This window comes from Mustelus asterias, chromosome 15, assembly GCF_964213995.1.
Source record: "Mustelus asterias chromosome 15, sMusAst1.hap1.1, whole genome shotgun sequence".
NCBI classification, from domain to species: Eukaryota; Metazoa; Chordata; class Chondrichthyes; order Carcharhiniformes; family Triakidae; genus Mustelus; species Mustelus asterias.
In genome coordinates, this window is record NC_135815.1 from 49,601,705 (window position 1) to 49,624,815 (window position 23,111).

The window sequence follows — 23,111 nt, forward strand, 5'->3', positions numbered from 1 at the left end:
GGGGGTCATGACGAGGGACTCATTGGGAGTGTTCTGATGCCCTGATGTTGGCAACATGTGTTGCCATGGGGGACTCACACTGCCACTGATGATTGGTGGGATAGCGACAGGGGCGATGTTCGTTGGGGTGTGGGGATTGCGGACGGTTGGTGACAGGAGGTTTCCCAGTTCACTGGGAGATCGGTGCACCTGTGCAATTGCGCCCCACGCAGTCTGCAGCTGGCTTCACCAGCGAGCTTCTCTCCCCCCCCCCCCCCCCCCCCCCAACTGTGAGTCGCAGGATTGCATTTTTCAAACTTGGCCAAAAACAGATCTGAAACTCTACTGTTTTCTCGCTCATTTGGCACTTAGAATTTTTTTTGTAAGATCATGCCCTAAGTCAGCAAACTCACTGGCTAATATTGCGCTAGGTTTTTCGGTTTTGTCTGGAAAACTTTGGGAGCATTTCAAAAATCTGCATCTTCCTAGCATTCGGTTTAAAAAGAGAAAAATCATGGGTAATTGTTTCAAGGAAAGACATAAAGGTGGAAATATTTGTTAATAGGGATAAATTGGGGGAGATGTATCTGAGGATGCATTATGAGCTGCCAATAGGTCGGAAATGAAAGCTGGCAAGTACCAAATATGGGCATTTTGCTTTCCATTTTCCTCCTAGCCTTCAAGGCTGTTAAATCCTGCTCACGGAAATACTGCCTGGTTAAAATCTCCTCCTTTGTGTTATTGGAGCCCTGTATGCCCCTGACCACAGATTACCCACCGTTTTTCAACAGGACCAAGGTTCAGTGCTCATAAAATCCTAAAACCATCATCTCAGCATTGACACCTGTCTGCCCATTCCACTAAACTATGTCTGCTTGAAATATTTCACAGTCCTTTTTTTTGTTCCTAAGATCTCTACTTTTGTTGCATTAATAAACTTTGCATGTCCAAAATAACTATGTATACAGAGGTTATAAATTGACACTTACTACGAGAAGTCAAAGGCAAGATGGAAAGGTGCTTGAGAAGGCAAAAGCGTGAATAGAGGAGGAAATGAATGGTGGAATGAAAGGGGAGCACAGGAGGGTGAGGATGGGGTCAAAGTACCAACGACTGGAAAATTCAACCAATAAGAGAGCTGAGGAAGCTTACTTCAGATTTGTGCTCGTCAATGTGGGGGAGGGTGGGGGGTGACTGGTGTTGAACCATTGGATAACCAACCATTGTGAAAGGTCAGTATGAGGCAATGGGAAGAACAGTTGTTTTTGTTGGCAATTACAGTTGGGAGAAATATATAAAGGAAATGAGATGAAGGTGGAACTACAGGCTGTGACTAATAGCTGGGTTGCAGATGCTGTCAACAGTGAATGGATTAGAATTTTTACATGGTGATGGGAGAGCTGAGTCTAACCAAGTCATACTGCCCCGTTAGTGATATGTCCACTTTTTCTGCTCTGCCAGGGAAGAGGTCTTGGTCTGGGGAAGTATGAACAATGGGCAGATTCTTATGCGCTTTAAAAAAGTATCATGGGGTGAAACCATTTCAAGGTCATAACCCATACTTGCTGGCAGATTGCCTTTAGTGTGATTCTATGGGAGGCAGCCCCCCTTAATTGGCGGCTTGCATGTTTGCCATCAATTAAGGGTGAAAGGTAGGGATTTGATTTATTATTGTCACGTGTTTTAGTATACAGTGAAAAGTATTGTTTCTTGCATGCTATACAGATAAAGCATACCGTACACAGAGAAGGAAAGGCGACAGTGCAGAATGTAGTGTTACAGTCACAGCTAGGATGTAGAGAAATATCAACTTAATACGAGGTAGGTCTATTCAAAAATCTGATGGCAGCAGGGAAGAAGCTGTTCTTGAGTCGGTTGGTATGTGACCTCGGACTTTTGTATCTTTTTCCTGATGGAAGAAGGTGGAAAAGAGAATGTCCGGGGTGCATGGGGTCCTTAATTATGCTGCTGCTTTGCTGAGGCAGCGGGAAGCGTAGACAGAGTGAATGGATGGGAGGCTGGTTTGCGTGATGGATTGGGCTACATTCACGACCTTTTGTAGTTTCTTGCGGCCTTGGGCAGAGCAGGAGCCATACCAAGCTGTAATACAACCAGAAAGAATGCTTTCTATAGTGCATCTGTAAAAGTTGGTGAGAGTTGTAGTTGACATGCCAAATTTCCTTGGTTTTCTGAGAAAGTAGATGCATTAGTGGGCTTTCTTAACTATAGTGGGGACCAGGAAAGGTTGTTGGTGATCTGGACACCCAAAAATATGAAGCTCTCGACCATTTCTACTTCGTTCCCATTGAAGTAGACAGGGGCACGTTCTCTACTACGCTTCCTGAAGTCGATGACAATCTCCTTCATTTTGTTGACATTGAGGGAGAGAGCATTGTCGTTGCACCAGTTCACCAGATTCTATATCTCATTCCTGTACTCTGTCTCGTCATTATTTGAGATCCGACCCACTACGGTGGTGTCATCAGCAAACTTGAAAATCGAGTTGGAGAGGGATTTGGCCACACAGTGGTGTATAAGGAATATAGTAGGGGGCTGAGGACACAGCCTTGTGGAGCACCGGTGTTGAGGATGATTGTGGAGGAGGTGTTGTTGCCGATCCTTACTGATTTGGCCTGTGGGTTAGGAAGTTCAGGATCCAGTCACAGAGGGAGGAGCTGAGACCCAAGCCACGGAGTTTGGAGATGAGTTTCGTAGGAATAATAGTGTTGAAGGCTGAGTTGTAGTCACGAAATAGGAATCTGACATAGCTGTCCTTGTTATCTAGGTGTTCCAGGATTGAGTGCAGGGCCAGGGAGATGGACCTGTTGCAGTGGTAGGCAAACTGTAGTAGATCCGGGCAATCCGGGAGGCTGGAATTGATTCGTGCCATGAATAACCTTTCGAAGCACTTCATAATGATAGATGTCAGAGCCACCGGACAATCGTCATTAAGGCACGCTGCATGGCTTTTCTTTGGTACCGGGATGATGGTCGTCTTCTTGAAGCAGATAGGGATCTCAGATTGTTGTAAAGAGAAGTTGAAGATGTCTGCGAATACCCCTGCCAGCTGATCCACGCAGAATCTGAGTGCTCGTCTGGGTACCCCATCCGGGCCAGTCGCTTTCCGTGGGTTGACCTTCGAGAAGGCTGCTCTGACATCTGCAATAGTGACCTCAGATACAGGTTCATCCGAGGCTTCTGGGGTGTAGGGCATGCTCTCGCTGAAACTGGAGGCCTAATCCACAGGCCTGCAGACTTGAAATGAGGGGTGCCCTTCTGGTGCAGGAGGGGAACCAGGAGGGATCTCCATCTTGAGGCACTTTTTGAAAGGTGTTTACTTTTTTGAGATGAAAATGTGCCACAGATATCAGGCTAATCCTGTGCAACTGTTCTGAAACACATCTTGCTGCCAGCAAGCCATCTCTTGGCACCTGCAGCTGGGCTATGTCCTCACTGGGTAGCCTGGTTGCAGTTGCAAAGATCCTGATGGTGTCTTCAATCTATTTGCAATGGGGAACTTAATTATTCAAATCGGCTGCCCATCACATGCCAAGTGGGTAACTGCTGCCTTTGATGACCCATCTCTGGAAGATTGCCAGGAGTGGGAACTTGTGGGGCGCTGACCCATTCTATCATATCAGAGTTTCCATCTGGTCCTGTCTTCAAGTCAGCCTCCATTGGGCTAGTGAAATTTTGCCCATTGAGTGAAGAATTTCCTTTGTTGCTCATTTCAACGAAAGGCTGACAATTTCACTTTTTTCAGGGCTTCAGCATCTGATTGCTTCAGCAATTGCTTGCTTGGACTTGATGTCTTTCAACTGTTGACCTTCATGTATATTTGATATCAGGCACTTTTGTTATCTGAACTATTTCATTAATGTTTTCTGGGTTTTTCTTTAGGACTCGTTTTGTATTCCTATTCCACTTAATTCTCCTTTGTTTTCTTTACTCCTTTTGTTTAGGAGCTGTCCATATTGAATTTCCTTTCTGATAATTCTGCAGTTTTTACCATGCCACTTTCTCATCTTTGAAATTCTGAGACCTCTCATCATTTCAATATTTTACAGATTCATGTTTTTACTGTCATTTAAGATCATCTAACATCAGTTTTGGTCCACTAATACTGTAAATGCAGTGAGTGGCAATTTAAATTATCTGAGTTTCAGCTACAAAAATATTTTTTTAAATGGTTGAATTCTAAGTGTTTTTGCTAATCATCACTTATTATATGAATTTGTCGGATAAATTAATTTGTCTAGGACTATAGAGTTTGTGGGGAGTAGCAGAGGATTGATGTTTTAATGTGGTCAAATCTCCAACCTGTGTTCTTTTAGAGTATTGCAGGAATTTACCCCAGTGTCCAGTGAAGTGCTGTGACATTCCAGTTTAAAGTATCAATTACATAAATTGCCTACTCAATTTAATTTTTTTAATCTTGCTAGGCGGGCATATTCAGTATGTATGCTTGTGAAGAAGGTTTTGCTACTGGAGGGAGAGATGGATGCATCCGACTATGGGATACAGATTTCAAACCAATCACAAAAATTGATCTTCGCGAGACTGATCAGGGTTACAAAGGTATTATATTCTTCTTTTGTGTTGGGTGCTGTTGACATGTGCTCTAGAATGTGACTTGAATACTTTTTGAACACTCGCAAAACATCTCAGTAAGTTACTGTTCTTAATCTGTAACTGTTTCTTTTTCATATTCATCTTAATAATTGTGATACCAGAGTAGCAATCATTTTGTTTTAATTTTTTAAAAAAGGTTTGTCTATCCGAAGTGTTTGTTGGAAAGCAGACCGCATTCTGGCAGGAACGCAAGACAGTGAAATATTTGAAGTGATGGTTCGAGAGCGAGATAAACCTCTCCTGATAATGCAGGGCCACTGTGAAGGGGAGCTCTGGGGGTTGGCAGCCCATCCTAAGAAACCATTGGTTGTCACAGGCAGCGATGATCGATCTGTGCGGTCAGTGTTTTCATACTTTGAAATTTTAGGGCTTTTTTTCTTCCATAATGTTGCATTTAATTTGTTTTTATCTTGTTAACTATTATCAGAATTTTAATGCATCTATTTGCCAGTCATCCTTAAACCGTAATTATGTTACACATTAACTAATTCAGTTTCCAGTGGGTTGCTTCTTTTCTACTTTTTAACTGGGTAACTTCTAATCCCAGAACATCTCTGACTGTGAGGATTACACTGTAGATTTCCTCTTCTATCGCCAAGCTAAGTAAACCTTCAGCCTCTCTTAACACCTTAAACTGAGCATGAACTCCCACATGCGTTCTGCATGGTAAACAATAGAATCAGTATTTTCTCTGCCTAAGGCCAAGCTATTTCTATCTTCTTGCCCTCTACCTCTTAGTTGATGCAGACCAAAGGCAAAACTACAACTCTTGTCTGTGTGTTTGATACGCACTAATCCTCATTTAGCATTGCCCAGTTTTACATTGTTTCATTTTAATGTCGGGAAGTTAACAGGGCCTGTAATCTTGTTGCGCCTTGTGAGATTTGTGTTAATGCATTTCCTGTAAGATCTACTTGTGCAATTTTAGAGAGTCCTCCTCTCGGCCTTTTGGCTAAGATCAAGTGTAGTATGGTCGGCAGCCCATGGTCAGCCGCACTTGGTTGAGGTCATTAGGTTACACTGAAGCTTCATATGTTTCATATGAAGCAATTTTTTAAAGCGGCATCTCGGCCTTTTGGCTAAGATGCAAATGAGCTCAAGTCTTGGAGGAGGAACCTCCCCCTTCTCCAATCAGCTTGGCTCATGTAGATCAGGCCCAGGACAGGGTGGTTTGGTCGCTCGCCCTGTCTTGTCAGCCTGGATCTGAAATGTCTCAACTTGTTGAGACTCTGAATTGGATTTGATTTGATTGAATTGGAAAAGTATTTTTAAAAATTAAAAAAATAAAATTTTAGAGAGTCCTCTCCCCTGTTCCTGAGTTGTGGCCTCTTCCTCCTTGCCTGCTGAGCTCTTTGGGTGGCATTGCACAGGTGCCCCAGTGTACTGTGAGATCTCCTGCCCCAACGGACCTCGGGACCACCACTCTCCCTCCCCCACCAATCTCCATCCCTGCAGAGCTCCCCCCACCTTCCCTTTCTGACCACTCCTGACTGCAGTGTCCCCCCCACCCCTTCCCCCACCCCCCCTCCTCTAGCGAGGCCACCACGTTTAGTCCCAGCTGTGATTCTCGCCAGTGAGAAGTTTGACTGGTGAACAGTTAAGTTCAAGTGCATCTAGGAGATACTGTCTGGGGCTCGCTAATGACATACAAAACATGTCATTAATATTTAAATCGGCTTCCTGCCTTTTTGGGCGTGAAGCTGATTTCACTGGCAAAACAGGGCTGGTATATTCTGGGGAGGTGAGAAACCAGGCACGTTTCTGATTTTTTGTCTCTCACCCAATCATACCACCTCACCTTGCCAGTTAGGCAGGAATAGGTTGCAAGGTCGTACCTAGCATCTCACCGCCACCACTTCAATAAGAATGTACAATAAATACTGGCATAGCCAGCAATGTGAAAGAGTAAAAGAAAAGAATACCAGTGATCTTCTTCAACCTGATTTGCAGCTATAAGATAAGAGACAAATTAACATTAGACACTGTTTGACATCACAATTTGCCCACTCTGCATACTTCCAGCGCAGAAACTGCAGGCCTTCGCTAACCCCCTTATAACTAGGGTACATGCTCTGTTGTGGTTGGAAGTTATAATTTTTAGAGTTTTGGGCAACTGTTATGGACTCAGATTTCTTGGCCACGTATTTGGTGTGTTGATAATTTTACATGGATAACTCAGTAAATGCATTTCAATGGGAGCAATGCAGAATGTTCTGATAAACATGTCCGTCCCTTTAGATAAGTAAATAAGCAATTGCTAAAGTGCTGTGCATTTGTCCTTTTGTGATGTAGCTATAAGTATCTTTTTAAAAAATGCAGTAAGTCATGTGTTTTCAATACATAGCAATTTAAAACAACTGATCACTATTAAGTTTAATCATAGTAGGCAATTTCTAGTAGATGCTTTGTGCCCAGCAAGGTTGCCCAAATATTAAAGGAACAATGAGATACTCTGATTTCTGGTGATTGAGGAAGTTGTATTTGGAGAACTCTCTGCTTTTCTTCGGGTAGTGACATGTTGGCCTAGGTTTTTTCACATAATTAATTAACTTGGGCAGGTGAGAGAAGAGAATACAGCAGAGACCCAATACATCGAATCCCTTCTACCCCATATCACCTGTGGACTCTTTCACCAGGAGGCTCACCACTGAGTGGCAACAGATGCGGTGGGTCTTCCCAAAAGAGCAGTAAGTGGGGTCTCCTCTGCTTTGTAGCCAGCATTATTGACACCCATCGCCTCCTACATTACCACCCCTAGGTTTCTATGTCCTGCAAATGCAACTATGGGAACGATTTTCCAAAAGAAAACTTAAGTGCCCAACAGGAGATATTCCAGCCTGATTTTTGGGTGCACCTAGTCAGTTCAATTTCGGCACTCTGTGCATCACAGAGTCTGCCAGGGAATTCACGCCAGTAAAAGGGTGGCTGAGCCTAATTCCCCCGAGAGCTTGGCATCAGCTTGCTGAGCGGGCCACTGCCCATGCACCGGTCTCCAAATTGGCACATGCACTGGCCCCCCCCATCGCCAGCTTCCCGATCACCGGCCTCCTGATGGTTTGCCCGACCACCCCTATCCTTGGCTAGCCCCAATCACCCCTTCCCTCACTGATCGCTGTGGCAGAGTGCGCAGCAGTCCCGTCCCAGCCAGTCCCCCCCCCCCACCCAGCACCACCCGATCAGCCTGTCCCTTGTCTGGCAGTGCCAGGATGTTTGGGCAGTGCCAGTGTGCCCACTGGGCATTATGGTGCTGGGCTGGGAGTGCCAGGCTGGCAAAGCCCAAGGAGCACCCCCAACGGCCCCTGACCTCCCAGGGGTGCGTCAATGGCCTCTGCCCTCATCAGCGAGGCCATCACGCCTGGACCCCATTAATGGGGACCAGCTTTAATCCCCGCCGGTGGGGACCTCCCTTGGAGGGGTGGGAAACATTAGCGAGCTCAGACGATACCATCCCGAGCTTGATAATGACATGGAAATGAAGATTTAAATATTGTAATCAGCCTCACACTGTTTTCCGGTGCGAGGCTGATTACATCATAAAAATGGCCTAGGGAATTCACAATTGACTGGATGCCAGTCGCAAATCCTGCTTCAACCCTCCCGCTTGCATTTCCTGGCCTGCTGAGCTGCTTGAGTAATGCAGCGGGCTGGGAAAATCACACCCCACAAGTTCTTTCTTCATGTAATTCACTTGTATTTTGAAGTTTATGTTAACATCTTATTTACTCAAGATAAAAATTCACATTCAACAAGAAAGCTTGTGAATGTTGTTTATTCTGCAATTATTTAGTTCAATGAAAATCAAGTTGAGGGCAACCTACTGACATGGCTGGAAAATTGGTTGAATGGCTGCTGACAGAAGGTAAGGATAATGAATAGGTACTCAAATGAATGGGATGTGACTAGTGTGGGGCCTCAATTGTTCACATTATTTATTCACGACTTGGATAATGGCATAGAAAGTCATATATCTAAGTTTGTTGATGGCACAATGTTAGGCGGCATTGTGAACAGTGTAGATTATAGCATAAAATGATAAAAGGATATTGATGGACTGATTGATAGGTGAATGGGCAAAACTGTGGCAGATTAGTTTCAATCTAAGACAGTGTGAGGTTGTTCATTTTGGGCCAAAAAAGGATAGATCAGAGTGCTTTCTAGATGGTGGATCAATTTGGGGAATTAGATCAAAAACTAAAAATGCTGGAAAATGTCAGCAGGTCTGACAGCATCTGTGGAGAGAGAATAGAACTAAAGTTTTGAGTCTGGGTGACCCTTCATCAGAACCAAACTAAAATGTTTGCTTTATTCTCTCTCCTGCTGACATTTTCTGATTTTGTTTCAGATTCCAACATCCATAATAATTTGTTTTTAACAGGGAATTAAATGTTCCAATAGATCCTATTTTGCCAGTGCAATTGCTTCTCTGTCTTATGGCTAAGATCAAGCGTAGGATCAAGCATAAGATTAGGTGTAATGCCTTGTCAGCTTGGATGTAGCATGTCGCTCTTGTGGGCACCATGAATCGGATTCAATTTGAAATTGAATTGATTTTTGGAGCAAACAAGGAGATGGATTCAGATATTTTCCCTGCCCACTTTGGGTATTGGCTTTGTAACTCTAAGAAAGGAATATGTTTTCAAAACATTGCATGGGTCCCACTTGGTGTCAGGAGATGGATATCTCGGAGGAAGTGAAATCACCTTAGGGAGTCATCATTACCTACAACTGATGAGCATTGAATCCAATAAAGCAGCAAAATATCAAGGCTTGGAAAGGGGTAAATTAATTAACAAATTAATCGAAACCAAATAAGAAGGAAGAAAAACATATAGAAATCCTGTGGTGAGAAAGGTGAAGGAGGTCACCAGGATGAACTGAGTGTGTATTGAAACATAAGGCGATGAACAGAAGACTAACAGAAGAACCTGTTAAAGCTAGAGATGTACAACATGACAGCAAGTTCGCATTTTAGTAGTAGAACAATAAGTAGCTGAAGAGATATAAATAAAGTATAATCTGAGGATAAGCCTAAATTGGTTATTATAATAAATGAATCCATTCCTCGTGAACACCAAGAAAAAATGATACACATCATGCTATCCTTCATCCCCAAATAGAACAAACGTGAGAATAAATCAGTGGGAAGCCTGAGGAAGACTAACGGAGCTGAAATCAAATGATTTTCCATCAATTGGTTTCTTCTCTGAGAGTCATAAGGAAGCCAAGAGCCGACGGTGTGTGAAGCATCAACGATCTTTAAGGGAGTCCGTCATTACTTTGGGTGGGGTTACAATGTACAGGCTGCCAACGTTTCTTTAAATGTTGCACTCTGAATTGTATTGGAAACCCCGTCTCCCTATTTGAATGGTGAGCGAGGTGGTGGCCTGCTAGTTGACTGCCTTCCCATAAGATTGCTCTGGAGGACCAGCTCTTGCATGAGTGGGGCCAGGACCCAGGAATGGTGCCAACGCTTGAGAATTTTATAAATGAGGGGAGGAATTTTACCAAAAAATAACTAACTGCCATTTCAGATGAGAAAATTGATGCGATTTGCGCCGGACATACCGGCGTGAATCAGATCACAATTGTCCCACACTAAGTGCACTGAAAGCGTCTCCACATGAAACATGGTGGTCTGGAGTCCCCAGGCATGTGACTTGCCTGAACTGGCTCGCAGCTGTGCACTATTAATAAGGGGGAGCTGCATTTAACTGCTCCCTCTGCATTTACAGCCAGTCAAGCTAGGAGGATGGCAGTGTGGAGGGCAGGTCTACGCTTCATGGAAGCAGATCTTGGAAGGTTTCTGGACAAAATGGTGGCGAGCTCGGCCACCCTGCACCCCAGAGTGGGTAGAGGATCCAGAAGCAAGAAAGCAAATACGACCTGGGATGCAGTGGCTACAGCAATCAGTGCCAGTGACCTGACACAGGACTGCCATCTGATGCTGCAAGACAATGAATGACCTTGTTTAAGCTGCAAGGGCGAGTGTCCATCTGTTACATCCTGGCACCAGCCCTGTCTGACACCTGGAATGTCCACATCAATCCACAGTCTTTGCAAACAACCCATGGGAATGGCACAATATTGTGACAGAGAGGTGAACCTTTCTTGCAACCACATCATGCAGCATCACCTCCATCTCAGAGCTTATTGGAGGTTTGAATATTGCATTTCTCTGTAACTTATTTGCAAACACATTTCTGCACCTTGGGTTTACTTTCCATTTACATTTCCCTGGTCATTTCTTCGACAATTCTCCTTTTAGCCTTGGCAGAAGATGGTAGTAGATTGAGATTGAAATTCCTTCTCGCCCTTCCTAATGGATTTCAAAATGTTATCCCAATACTTTGGCATTCCCTTTAATTTTCCTTTAAAAAGTCAGTTACAAGCAGTTTTCTGCACACATCACAAATATGTTCCCTTAATCTGTCATGAAGAGAAATTGGTCCCTTTTGCATCATTTCATGGGCAAAACAATAGGTTTGGGTATCTAATTTCAGGATATAATCTTTCAAACCACACAGAAACGCACAGGATGCTCAGTTTACAAAATGTGACTTCCAAGCACCCTCGCTCACTTGAAACAGATGTTTTGTGCCTTGAATGTGAATCAAGGACATAATGCCTGTTTTAAGATATTACTATTTAAATATATTTATTGCTGCAATGCGAGTATCACTAACAAGGCCAGCATTTACTGTCATCCCTAATTGCTCTTAAAAAAGACTGGTGGTGAACTTCTTTGAATGACTGTTTTGATGTAGTTTAGTGAAGGTAGGTACGTAAACAGTGTTAAGCATTTATGCTGGATCTGCAGTGATTTAACTAGCTATTATAAACTTACATAGAACCAGGAGGAAGTACATCAATACTACAGATTACTACTAGTTTGGGTTCATCCTGCACCTCTCCCAAATCCCACGCAGGAAAAATTATGAATAATTTAAAAAATAGACCATTTAAGAGTGAAATCAGGAACTAATTTTTCACACAATGGGTAGTGAAAATCTGATACCCAGCTCCAAAAATAGCTGTAGATATTTGGTCGATTGGAATATTTAAGTTTTTTCAATATTTAGGGACCTAAGTTTAGAAACATAGAAAACTACAGCACAAAACAGGCCCTTCAGCCCCACAAGTTGTGCCGAACATATCCCTACCATTTAGGCCTACCTATAACCCTCCATCCTATTAAATCCCATGTACTCATCCAGGAGTCTCTTAAAAGACCCTATTGAGTTTGCCTCAACCACCACTGACGGCAGCCGATTCCACTCGCCCACCACCCTCTGTGTGAAAAACTTCCCCCTAACATTTCCCCTGTACCTACACCCCAGCACCTTAAACCTGTGTCCTCTCGTAGCAGCAATTTCCACCCTGGGAAAAAGCCTCTGAGAGTCCACCCAATCTATGCCTCTCAACATCTTATATACCTCTATTAGGTCTCCTCTCATCCTACGTCTCTCCAAGGAGAAAAGACCGAGCTCCCTCAGCCTATCCTCATAAGGCATGCCAACAGAGTGAACATCTGTTTACCCCGGATTTTGTTGTGTGTTATATGCATGTAGACACCAGTGGATAGGCACAGAGCATCTCTTGTTCAATCTTTTATAGATTCTCTTCTTCCAAACATGTGGTAGGAGCGTTTTCAGAGACTATGTATTATGCTGACTTTCAGATGGAGGGTTTCCTCTCTTAATTATGGCCCAGCTAACACAAAGACTCATGGAGACAAGTACTCTGGTACAAGACTTTTCTTTATTTTCCAAGCTTGGTCAACATACAAGGGAAAGATATTTGGGGCAGTTCCAAATCACTCTGAAATTACATCACTCTCGGTACTACAGTTATACAGTTTTCAAAAGTCATTTGCTCACCCCAGCCAGGTATGAGCCAATCATTATTAATATAGATTATTTACCTTGGCCAATAACATTTACCCTCTGACAGCATGGGACTGGGTTATTGAAACCAAAGGATTTCTCCTTTGAGACTCCTATGGATTGGCATGTGTAAGAGGGAATTTAGAATAATTTGGGATTAAAAGACTAACAGATAATGATAGTCTCAAATTCCTAGGGTGAATATTCCTAGGGTGAATATCTGCAAACAACAATCCAGGTTGTGGCTAATCAATTTAAGGTCAGTACCATTTTTGGAAGAAACTGGTGCGAAACCACATGGTAAGGCAGCCAAGTTGGTCTCCTTATTTAAATCTTCAAATGCTGTTTGCACAAAAACGTAACTTAACAGCAGTGGCAGAAAGTGCAGTAACACCTATGGATTAGAAGCTGCCACATTGCAAAGTCACCAAGTGTGTTCTTTTTCAAGTTCACCAAAGCAGCAAGCAGACTTCCTGCGAACAAGACTACAAGTTATGGACAAAGAAGTTGACAAGTGGCAGAAAAAGGTTTTGGATTTTTATAAAAATAAGGCAGGATCTGGCCAAGGTAGACTGGAATGAGTTACTTATGGGGAAATCTATAGAAGAGCAGTGGGGGGCATTCAAAGATGAAATGGGGAGGGTACAGGCCCAGCATGTTCCCTCTCGGGTAATAGGAAGGTGTAACAAACCCAGAGAACCATGGTGAGACCACATTTGGAATATTGTGTGCAGTTCTGGTCACCTCACTACAAGAAGGATGTGGAGACACTGGAAAGAGTGCAAAGGAGATTTACCAGGATGCTGCCTGGTTTGGAGGGTAGGTCTTATGAGGAAAGGTTGAGGGAACTTGGGCTTTTCTCTTTGGAGCGGAGGAGGTTGAGAGGAGACTTGATAGAGGTTTATAAGATGATGAGGGGGATAGATAGAGTGAACGTTCAAAGACTATTTCCTCGGGTGAATGGAGCAGTAACTAGGGGGCATAACTATAGGGTTCATGGTGGGAGATATAGGAAGGATGTCCGAGGTAGGTTTTTTACTCAGAGAGTGGTTGGGGTGTGGAATGGACTGCCTGCAGGGATAGTGGAGTCAGAAATTTTAGGAACATTTAAGAAGCTATTGGATAGGCACATGGAGTACTTCGGGATGATAGGGAGGAAATAGCTTGATCTGGGTTTCAGACAAAGCTCGGCACAACATCGTGGGCCGAAGGGCCTGTTCTGTGCTGTACTGTTCTATGTTCTAGATGGTCAATCTAATTCTGCTTGGTTCATGCCCACAATCCTCCTTGTGCGTTTATACAAAGTTTGCTGCTGGTTATTTAAGTTGTCCACATACTCAGGAGTTAACAAACACATATCTTCCTTTCTAAAAATTACAGACAGTAAGGGAAGGGAACAGAGGTTTTAGTCTCTTATCTCTGTAATAATCGACAATATTCCTTGTGATCTAATTGGGAATATCAAAAATTAGGCGACCGTTTTGCTCAGCATCTCTTCTGTGCCTGTAAATTTCACTCTGAATTCTCTATGGGGGCTCATTACTTAATTCCCTGTCCTTTTCCCTCTTTTAGCTCTGTTTTTTGCCTTGAACACTGCTCCAACAAAGCTCAACATAAGCTCTGGAAACAGAAACTCATCTTTTCGTAGGCATGCTGCAGCCCTGATCATTAAATTTAGTAACTTGTGATATTGTACACTTCATTTTGGTTACAGTGGAGAATGCTAGTGAAGTAGGGCGGGATGGTCACTGTACAGGATGGACAGGTTAGTTGATGCTTAAAGTGGATATAGAACATAGAACAGTACAGCACAGAACAGGCCCTTCGGCCCACGATGTTGTGCCGAGCTTTATCTGAAACCAAGATCAAGCTATCCCACTCCCTATCATCCTGGTGTGCTCCATGTGCCTATCCAATAACCGCTTAAATGTTCCTAAAGTGTCTGACTCCACTATCACTGCAGGCAGTCCATTCCACACCCCAACCACTCTCTGCGTAAAGAACCTACCTCTGATATCCTTCCTATATCTCCCACCATGAACCCTACAGCTATGCCCCCTTGTAATAGCTCCATCCACCCGAGGAAATAGTCTTTGAACGTTCATTCTATCTATCCCCTTCATCATCTTATAAACCTCTACCAAGTCTCCCCTCAGCCTCCTCCGATCCAGAGAGAACAGCCTCAGCTCTCTCAACCTTTCCTCAAAAGACCTACCCTCCAAACCAGGCAGCATCCTGGTAAATCTCCTCTGCACTCTTTCCAGCGCTTCCATATCCTTCTTATAGTGAGGTGACCAGAACTGCACACAATATTCCAAATGTGGTCTCACCAAGGTCCTGTACAGTTGCAGCATAACCCCACGGCTCTTAAACTCCAACCCCCTGTTAATAAAAGCTAACACACTATAGACCTTCTTCACAGCTCTATCCACTTGAGTGGCAACCTTTAGAGATCTGTGGATATGGACCCCAAGATCTCTCTGTTCCTCCACAGTCTTCAGAACCCTACCTTTGACCCTGTAATCCACATTTAAATTAGTCCTACCAAAATGAATCACCTCACATGTTAGGACACAATATTGGCAAGGGCGTTTGATGTTGGCTGATTTCTCCTTTTAGGGCCAGTGGGCCCAGTTGTATATTGCCAGCATCTCTTGCTTTACTTTCAGACCTGATTTCTCGACTTTCATGGTTCCAAACATAGTCAGGTGCAGAAATAAAATGGTGGCTGGGTGGAGATCTAGAAGCCCCAACATTTTCAGTTGCAACTATGTTCACAAGGGCAGGGAAGGTCAGGAACCCTGCACACTACAATCTAAAAGTGGGTGGTACCACTTCTGTATTTTTCATTGAAGTGGTTGCTTATGGAAGCCTTCTGAAATCACACCTAGAGAGTGGTAACGTAAGGCATGAAATGCTGTACCCTGAGTTATATCTGTGTTTACTAAAATGAGTGTTGAGAATGCTGTGATTGGAAAAGGTAAATGACCATTCAATAAAGTGTATGGTAAGTTGTTATTTCTGACAACTGGAAGGTTGTCTAATAAAAGCACAGATTGTAACAATGGAAAATTCTTCAGATGTATCAGAATGGATTATCCATTGGATACTGTGTTACTCTACATTGCAGAATATTGAAATCCTAGATAGTTTGAAACCAGAGCTAACTGTTTAAACTCTTCCCGTTACTTTTATTTATTCTTTTCAGAACAGCTCAGACATCTGTTTGGCAGTTTGAAAGCTATGACAGACATGTGAGCTTTTGGTTGCCTTCAAAAGCACTCCCCACTAAGGGATTCTGTGGTGCAACCAGCTCAGCAGAGACAAAGGCAGGATCAATATGTTGGGAAAATTCCTGACTCTCAATTCCTGCCTTCATTTTGAAATTGCGGCCTTCAGTGTCTCCCATTTTTTCATTTATATATTGGATGTTCCTCTCTTAGTTTAGGTATTCTATTATATTTATTTCTATTTCAAGCATTCTTTCCATGTCTGACATAAAGATTACCTTAATCATCTAATCATTTCCTGTTTTTTTTTTAGTGGTTTATGTACACATTTTAATATATTGGGTGAGGTTTTAACTCTTTTAAAACTTATCCATTTACACAGAGTGTAAATCAGGCCAACTAATTGGTCTCCAACTCCTGTTTTGTTTTACTCGATTAAATTCTTGGTTTCCTTTTTTTTCTATTTGAAGAAGAATAGGACCCCAAAATAATAACTTAACTCTTCCCTGACTGATGCTGACTGATCTGTTCTATACTCAGTAAGAAGTCTCACAACACCAGGTTAAAGTCCAACAGGTTTATTTGGTAGCAAAGCCACTAGCTTTCGGAGCGCTGCCCCTTCATCAGGTGAGTGGGATTTCAGTTCACAAACAGGGCATATAAAAACACAAACTCAGTTTACAAAATTAATGGTTGGAATGCGAGTCTTTACAGGTAATCAAATCTTAAAGGTACAGACAATGTGAGTGGAGAGAGGGTTAAGCATAGGTTAAAGAGATGTGTATTGTCTCCAGCCAGGACAGTTAGTGAATCTTGGCGATCTTGGGTTAGTGATCTTGGGTTCATGTCACACTATCTGTAACCCCCACGACTTGCCTGGGCTTACAAAATCTCACTAACTGTCCTGGTTGAAGACAATACACATCTCTCTAACCTATGTTTAACCCTCTCTCCACTCACATTGTCTGTACCATTATTTTGTAAATTGAGTTTGTGCCTTTATATGCCCTGTTTGTGAACTGAAACCCCACTCACCTGACGAAGGGGCAGCGCTCCGAAAGCTAGTGGCTTGTGCTACCAAATAAACCTGTTGGATGTTAACCTGGTGTTGTGAGACTTCTTAACTGTGTTTACCCTAGTCCAACGCCGGCATCTCCACCTCCTTTTCTATACTTCCAGCGTTTGAATTTTACTTTTAGGGTTTGTGCAGATGGGTGCAAATGGAAGCGGATTCCTGGCCCATTCCTGGCTGAGGTCGCATTGTTAACCCCCCCAACCCTGCCAGGATGTAAAGGGGCTCCTACCATGTAAAAAAGGGGATGCTAGTTGAATATATTTAAATATGATTAGTGAGCCTCCCCACTATAGTGTCTCCCCCACCCCCTTCCCATTGCGCCCTGCAGTGTGATGTCAGGTCAGCAGGATTTAAAATGAAGATCTAGCGAACAGAACCCACCACGTCACACAGGTAAGTACAGCCCCAAGGGGGTAGGGGGAGAAGATCATGGGAGGATCAGTGCCGGGGGGTTGGACCTCTGTTGTGGAGGTTTGGAGTCATGTTGGAGGATTCCAGGGAGGGGGTGGTTTATGTCAGTGTCCACGGGGTGATTCCTTTTTTATTTTTTTTCACATTCCGCCTCCTGGATTTCTTTTCCAGATATTTGCCGGGAAAGTGGAAGCGTAGCCAGCGGGCTGCACGATGCCTTTCCCACCTGAGTTGACATTTTGGTAAAAAAAGAAAAAAAATCCACCCTGTTTCACTCTCCAGAGATGCTACCACACCTTTTGTGTTTTTCCAGCATTCTGTTTTTATTTCAGATTTTTAGCATCCACAGTATTTTGCTTTTGTAAAGATCTTTACATTTTGCTGTTTCATCTCTCTCAGTTTGTGGAGCCTTGTTGACCATGCTCTTATTGCAAGGTGTAACATGGAAGAGGCAGTACGCTCTGTTGCTTTCAGTAGTGATGGATCACAGCTTGCTCTGGGAATGAAGGATGGTTCGTTTACTGTACTCAGAGTCAGGTAAGGAAACATTTTCTTCACTGGTCTCCACTTAAGAAAAATAACAAACTGAATACCAGTCAGACTCCATGGGTGAATAAAGAAAGAAGAGAACAATTGAGAATTAGGAAAGAAGCAGTCACTAAGTAAATAGACAGCAGAGGAATGCCGGATGAAAAAATATACAAAGTGGTGAGAAGAAAAAAATGATGAAATTGAATGATCGAGGACCATAAAACAAAACTGTAAAATATTTTACAGGCGCATTAATAAAATGGAGAACTGGTATTTAAATATGATAATTGTAACAACAGAGAGATGTTAGAAATTGTTTTCTTTTGTAGAAGAGTGAAACTGGAGGCTATCAATGTAAGATAGTCACTAAGAAATCCAATAGGGCATTAAGAAGAAACTTCACTCAGAGTGATGAGACAGTGTGGAGTTTGTTACCATAGGGAGTGACAGATGCATTTAAGGGAAGATTACACAAACATATGAGAGAGAAAGAAATAGTTGTTAAGGTGGTATGTTTACATGAGAAAATGTGGGAGAAGGCTCAAAGGGAGCATAAATATCGGCATAGACTCGTTGGGCTGATCTGCCATATCGCCTACCTTTGTAAAGGTATTGATCCAACTGCTGTCAGTTACCTTTCCTTAAGCTCCAGATTACAACCCTGATCTATTGCTGAGGGTTAGTTTCCACCTGGCCTTTCATGGCAAGAGTGCTGGAATTCCTGGGACAGCAGTGATTGTCCCTGGTCAGGATTTCAAGCTGCCTGTGTGTCTATTCTAGAGTATAATAGGCCCTTCGGCCCAACTTGTCCATGCCGCCCTTTTTTTAAAAACCCCTAAGCTAATCCCAATTGCCCACAGTTGGTCCATATCCTTCTATACCCATCGTACCCATGTAATTATCTAAATGCTTTTTAAAAGGCAAAATTGTACCCGCCTCTACTACTACCCCTGGCAGCTTGTTCCAGACACTCACCACCCTCTGCGAGAAAAATTTGCCCCTCTGGACACTTTTGTATCTCTCCCCTCTCACCTTAAACCTATGCCCTCTAGTTTTAGACTCCCTACCTTTGGGAAAAGATATTGACTATCTAGCTGATCTGTGCCCCTCATTATTTTATAGACCTCTATAAGATCACCCCTCAGCCTCCTACGCTCCAGAGAAAAAAGTCCCAGTCTATCCAGCCTCTCCTTTATAACACAATCCATCAAGTCCTGGTAGCATCCTAGTAAATCTTTTCTGCACTCTTTCTAGTTTAATAATATCCTTTCTATAATAGGGTGACCAGAATTGCACACAGTATTCCAAGTGTGGCCTTACCAATGTCTTGTATAACTTCAACAAGACGTCCCAACTCCTGTATTCAACATTCTGACCGATGAAACCAAGCATGCCGAATGCCGCCTTCACCACTCTGTCCACCTGTGACTCCACTTTCAAGGAGCTATGAACATGTACCACGAGATCTCTTTGTTCTGTAACTCTCCCCAACACCCTACCATTAACTGAGTAAGTCCTGCCCTGGTTCAATCTACCAAAATGCATCACCTCGCATTTGTCTAAATTAAACTCCATCTGCCATTCTTCAGCCCACTGGCCCAATTGATCAAGATCCCGCTGCAATTGGAGATAACTTTCTTCACTGTCCACTATGCCACCAATCTTGGTGTCATCTGCAAACTTACTAACCATGCCTCCTATATGTTGGGGAAATTTTAGGAATAGGTAAATTACCTGAATTTATTATTAGAAACTTAGGAATAAGGGTTTTAGAAGATTCATTTGAATGATTCATCAGCTGAGAAAATTGTCCTATGGCAAGGGATTGAATAGACTGGAGTTTAGATGAATGATAGGAGATGCAATTGAAACATTAAAATTTTTAAGGGCTTGACGAGATGGATGCTGAGACAAAAATTCCCCTAGTTAGGGTCTGCCATTTAGTATGGAATGGAGGAGAAATCAAATTTGGTAGGAAAAATAAAAAACAATATTTTGAATGAAGGATTGAAATATTTGCGTTCAAAGGAACTTGGGTGCCCTGATATATGAATCACACAAAGTTAACATATAAGTAGGTCTATTCAATCCCTTGCCATAGGACAATTTTCTCAGCTGATGAACCATTCAAATGAATCTTCTAAGACTCTTGTTCCTAAGTTTCTAATGATAAATTCAGGCAATTTACCTACTACTGATGTTTGCTCCGTTGGTTGTGAAAAGTGTTATGAAGTATTTTGCTCTTTCAAATGATAAGCATGTGGATTTTTTTACTGGGAGGCACTGAGGTATATAGTGTGGATCAGGGAAATTGAATAGACAATTCTGGGAGTGGACGCTAGAGGGGTAATAAGAGTTCATGGGATGGGTTAAATGGCTTGCATAGCCCCATTTTGTTCCTGTAACTTTTCTTTGTACAAAATCCTTTGAAGGAAAAAAAGAGAAAATGTCATATATGTTCGCATTTATTGTAAGGAGGTTGCAGCATAAGGGTAAGGAAGTCTTACTGCAATTATATAAGACATTGATGATACCACATATGAAGTACTATGTATGGTTTTAGAACATAGAACATAGAACATTACAGCGCAGTACAGGCCCTTCGGCCCTCGATGTTGCGCCGACCAGTGGAACCAATCTAAAGCCCCTCTAATCTACACTATTCCAATATCATCCATATGTTTATCCAATGACCATTTGAATGCTCTTAATGTTGATGAGTCCACTACTGCTGCAGGCAGGGCATTCCACGCCCTTACTACTCTCTGAGTAAAGAACCTATCTCTAACATCTGTCATATGTCCCCTCGTGCTAGCCATCGCCATCCGAGGAAAAAGGCTCTCACTATCCACCCTATCTAATCCTCTAATCATCTTGTATGCCTCTATTAAGTCACCTCTTAACCTTCTTCTCTCTAACGAAAACAACCTCAAGCCCCTCAGCCTTTCCTCATACGATTTTCCCACCATACCAGGCAACATCCTGGTAAATCTCCTCTGCACCCTTTCCAACACTTCCACATCTTTCCTATAATACGGCGACCAGAACTGTACGCAATACTCCAAATGCGGCCGCACCAGAGTTTTGTACAGTTGCAGCATGACCTCCTGGCTCCAAAACTCAATCCCTCTACCAATAAAAGCTAACACACCGTACGCCTTCTTAACAACCCTATCAACCTGGGTGCCAACTTTCAGGGATCTATGCACATGGACACCCAGATCCCTCTGTTCATCCACACTACCAAGTATCTTACCATTAGCCCAGTACTCTGTATTCTTGTTACTCCTTCCAAAGTGAATCACCTCACACTTTTCCGCATTAAACTCCATTTGCCACCTCTCAGCCCAGCTCTGCAGCTTATCTATGTCCCTCTGTAACCTGCCACTTCCCTCCGCACTGTCTACAACTCCACCGACTTTAGTGTCATCCGCAAATTTACTAATCCATCCTTCCACGCCCTCATCCTCCTTTGGCCTCCTTATTTAAGGAAGGATTATCTTGTTTAGGAGGGGATCAACAAAGGTTCTCTAACTTGGTTTCTGGCATGAGAAGATTGTTATGTAAACAAAGAAAAGTACAGCACAGGAACAGGTCCTTCAGCCCTCCAAGTCCGTGCCGATCATGATTCCCTAACCAAACTAAAAAAAAGCTTCCTGCCCTGAGTCAGTCCGTATCCCTTCCTATTCATGTACTCATCCAGATGCATCTTAAATGTTACTAATGTGCCTGCTTCCACCACCACTAAAGCAGCAAAGAATAAAGAAAAGAAAGAGGAGAGATTGAAAAGAATGAGCCTATATTCTCACAATTTTGAAGAATAAGAAGTGATTTCATTGAGACATAAAAATTCTTAATGAATGCTACGAGTTTAGAACTCATGGTTATAGTCTCAGGATAAGGCATTGGCTACTTAGGACTGAGTTAAGTAGAAATTTCTTTACTCAAAAGGCTGTGAATCCTTGGAATTCTTTACCCCAAAGGGCTGTTCGTGCTCAGTCATTGAGTACATTCAAGATTGTGATCAATACATTTTTGGGCATCAAGATGGGAAAATGAAGTTTTGTTAAAGGTTCAACCTGTGTCATATTGAATGGTACTGAAGGCTTGGAGGTCTACAACAAAGGTTCACCGAACTGATTCCTGGGAAGGTGGAATTGTCATCTGAGGTGAGATTGAGTCAATTAGGCCTGTGTTCACAGGAGTTCAGAAGAATGAGGGGATTTCATTGAAACATATAAACCTTGGACAGGGCTGGACAGACTGGGTGCAGGGATGATGTTTTCCCTAGCTGGGGAGTTGGGGGGTGCGGGTGGCGGGTTGTTTTGGTTTAGAACAAGAGGTCACAATTTCAGGATGTGGGTAGGCTATTTATGACTGAGATGAGAAGAAATTTCTTCACTCAGTGGGTGGTGAACCTGTTGAATTTCCTGCCGCATAAGACTGTGGAGCCCAATCACTGAATGTATTTAAGAAAGAAATAGATTTCTTGACACTGAAGGCATCAAGGGGTTTGGGGAGAGCAGGAGAATGGGGTTGAGATGGAGGATCAGCGATGGTCAAATTGAGTGCGGAACAGGCTTGATGGACTGAATGGCCTACTCCTCCTATTTTCTATGTTTCTGTGTTAATCTTCTATTTCTAATGCTTTCATATATATTGTATAATCATGAAAAGTACATCCTTATGAACATTGAAGTTTAAATTTAGATCTGCCGCAAAAATAATCAGTTTCACAGTATGTTTGCAATAAATCAGCTGTGAAAGATTTAAATATATGTGTAGTGCCAAAATCTTAATGCATTTTGTAAAATCATTCAATCCAGTTTATATTTTAGAAATGATAGTTATTCAACAATTCTGAAATAAGAACATAAGAAATAGGAGCGGGAGTAGGCTATCTAGCCCCTCGAGCCTGCCCCGCCATTCAATAAGATCATAGCTGATCTGAAGTGGATCAGTTCCACTTACCCGCCTGATCCCCATAACCCCTAATTCCTTACCGATCAGGAATCCATCTATCCGTGATTTAAACATATTCAACGAGGTAGCCTCCACCACTTCAGTGGGCAGAGAATTCCAGAGATTCACCACCCTCTGAGAGAAGAAGTTCCTCCTCAACTCTGTCCTAAACTGACCCCCCTTTATTTTGAGACTGTGCCCTCTAGTTCTAGCTTCCTTTCTAAGTGGAAAGAATCTCTCCACCTCTACCCTATCCAGCCCCTTCATTATCTTATAGGTCTCTATAAGATCCCCCCTCAGCCTTCTAAATTCCAACGAGTACAAACCCAATCTGCTCAGTCTCTCCTCATAATCAACACCCCTCATCTCTGGTATCAACCTGGTGAACCTTCTCTGCACTCCCTCCAA

At 42.9% G+C, this 23,111-nt stretch overlaps 1 protein-coding gene across 1 annotated transcript in view; it reads left to right on the forward strand.

Annotated features, from left to right (window-relative positions):
- LOC144504500 (echinoderm microtubule-associated protein-like 6) overlaps nucleotides 1-23,111 on the forward strand; it is a 376,096-nt gene that overhangs the window by 100,769 nt on the left and 252,216 nt on the right. The window contains exons 7-9 of the mRNA XM_078229865.1: nucleotides 4,422-4,557; nucleotides 4,748-4,949; nucleotides 17,610-17,747. Of these exons, the coding sequence (XP_078085991.1) occupies nucleotides 4,422-4,557; nucleotides 4,748-4,949; nucleotides 17,610-17,747 (476 nt within the window). The remainder of the gene's footprint in view (nucleotides 1-4,421; nucleotides 4,558-4,747; nucleotides 4,950-17,609; nucleotides 17,748-23,111) is intronic.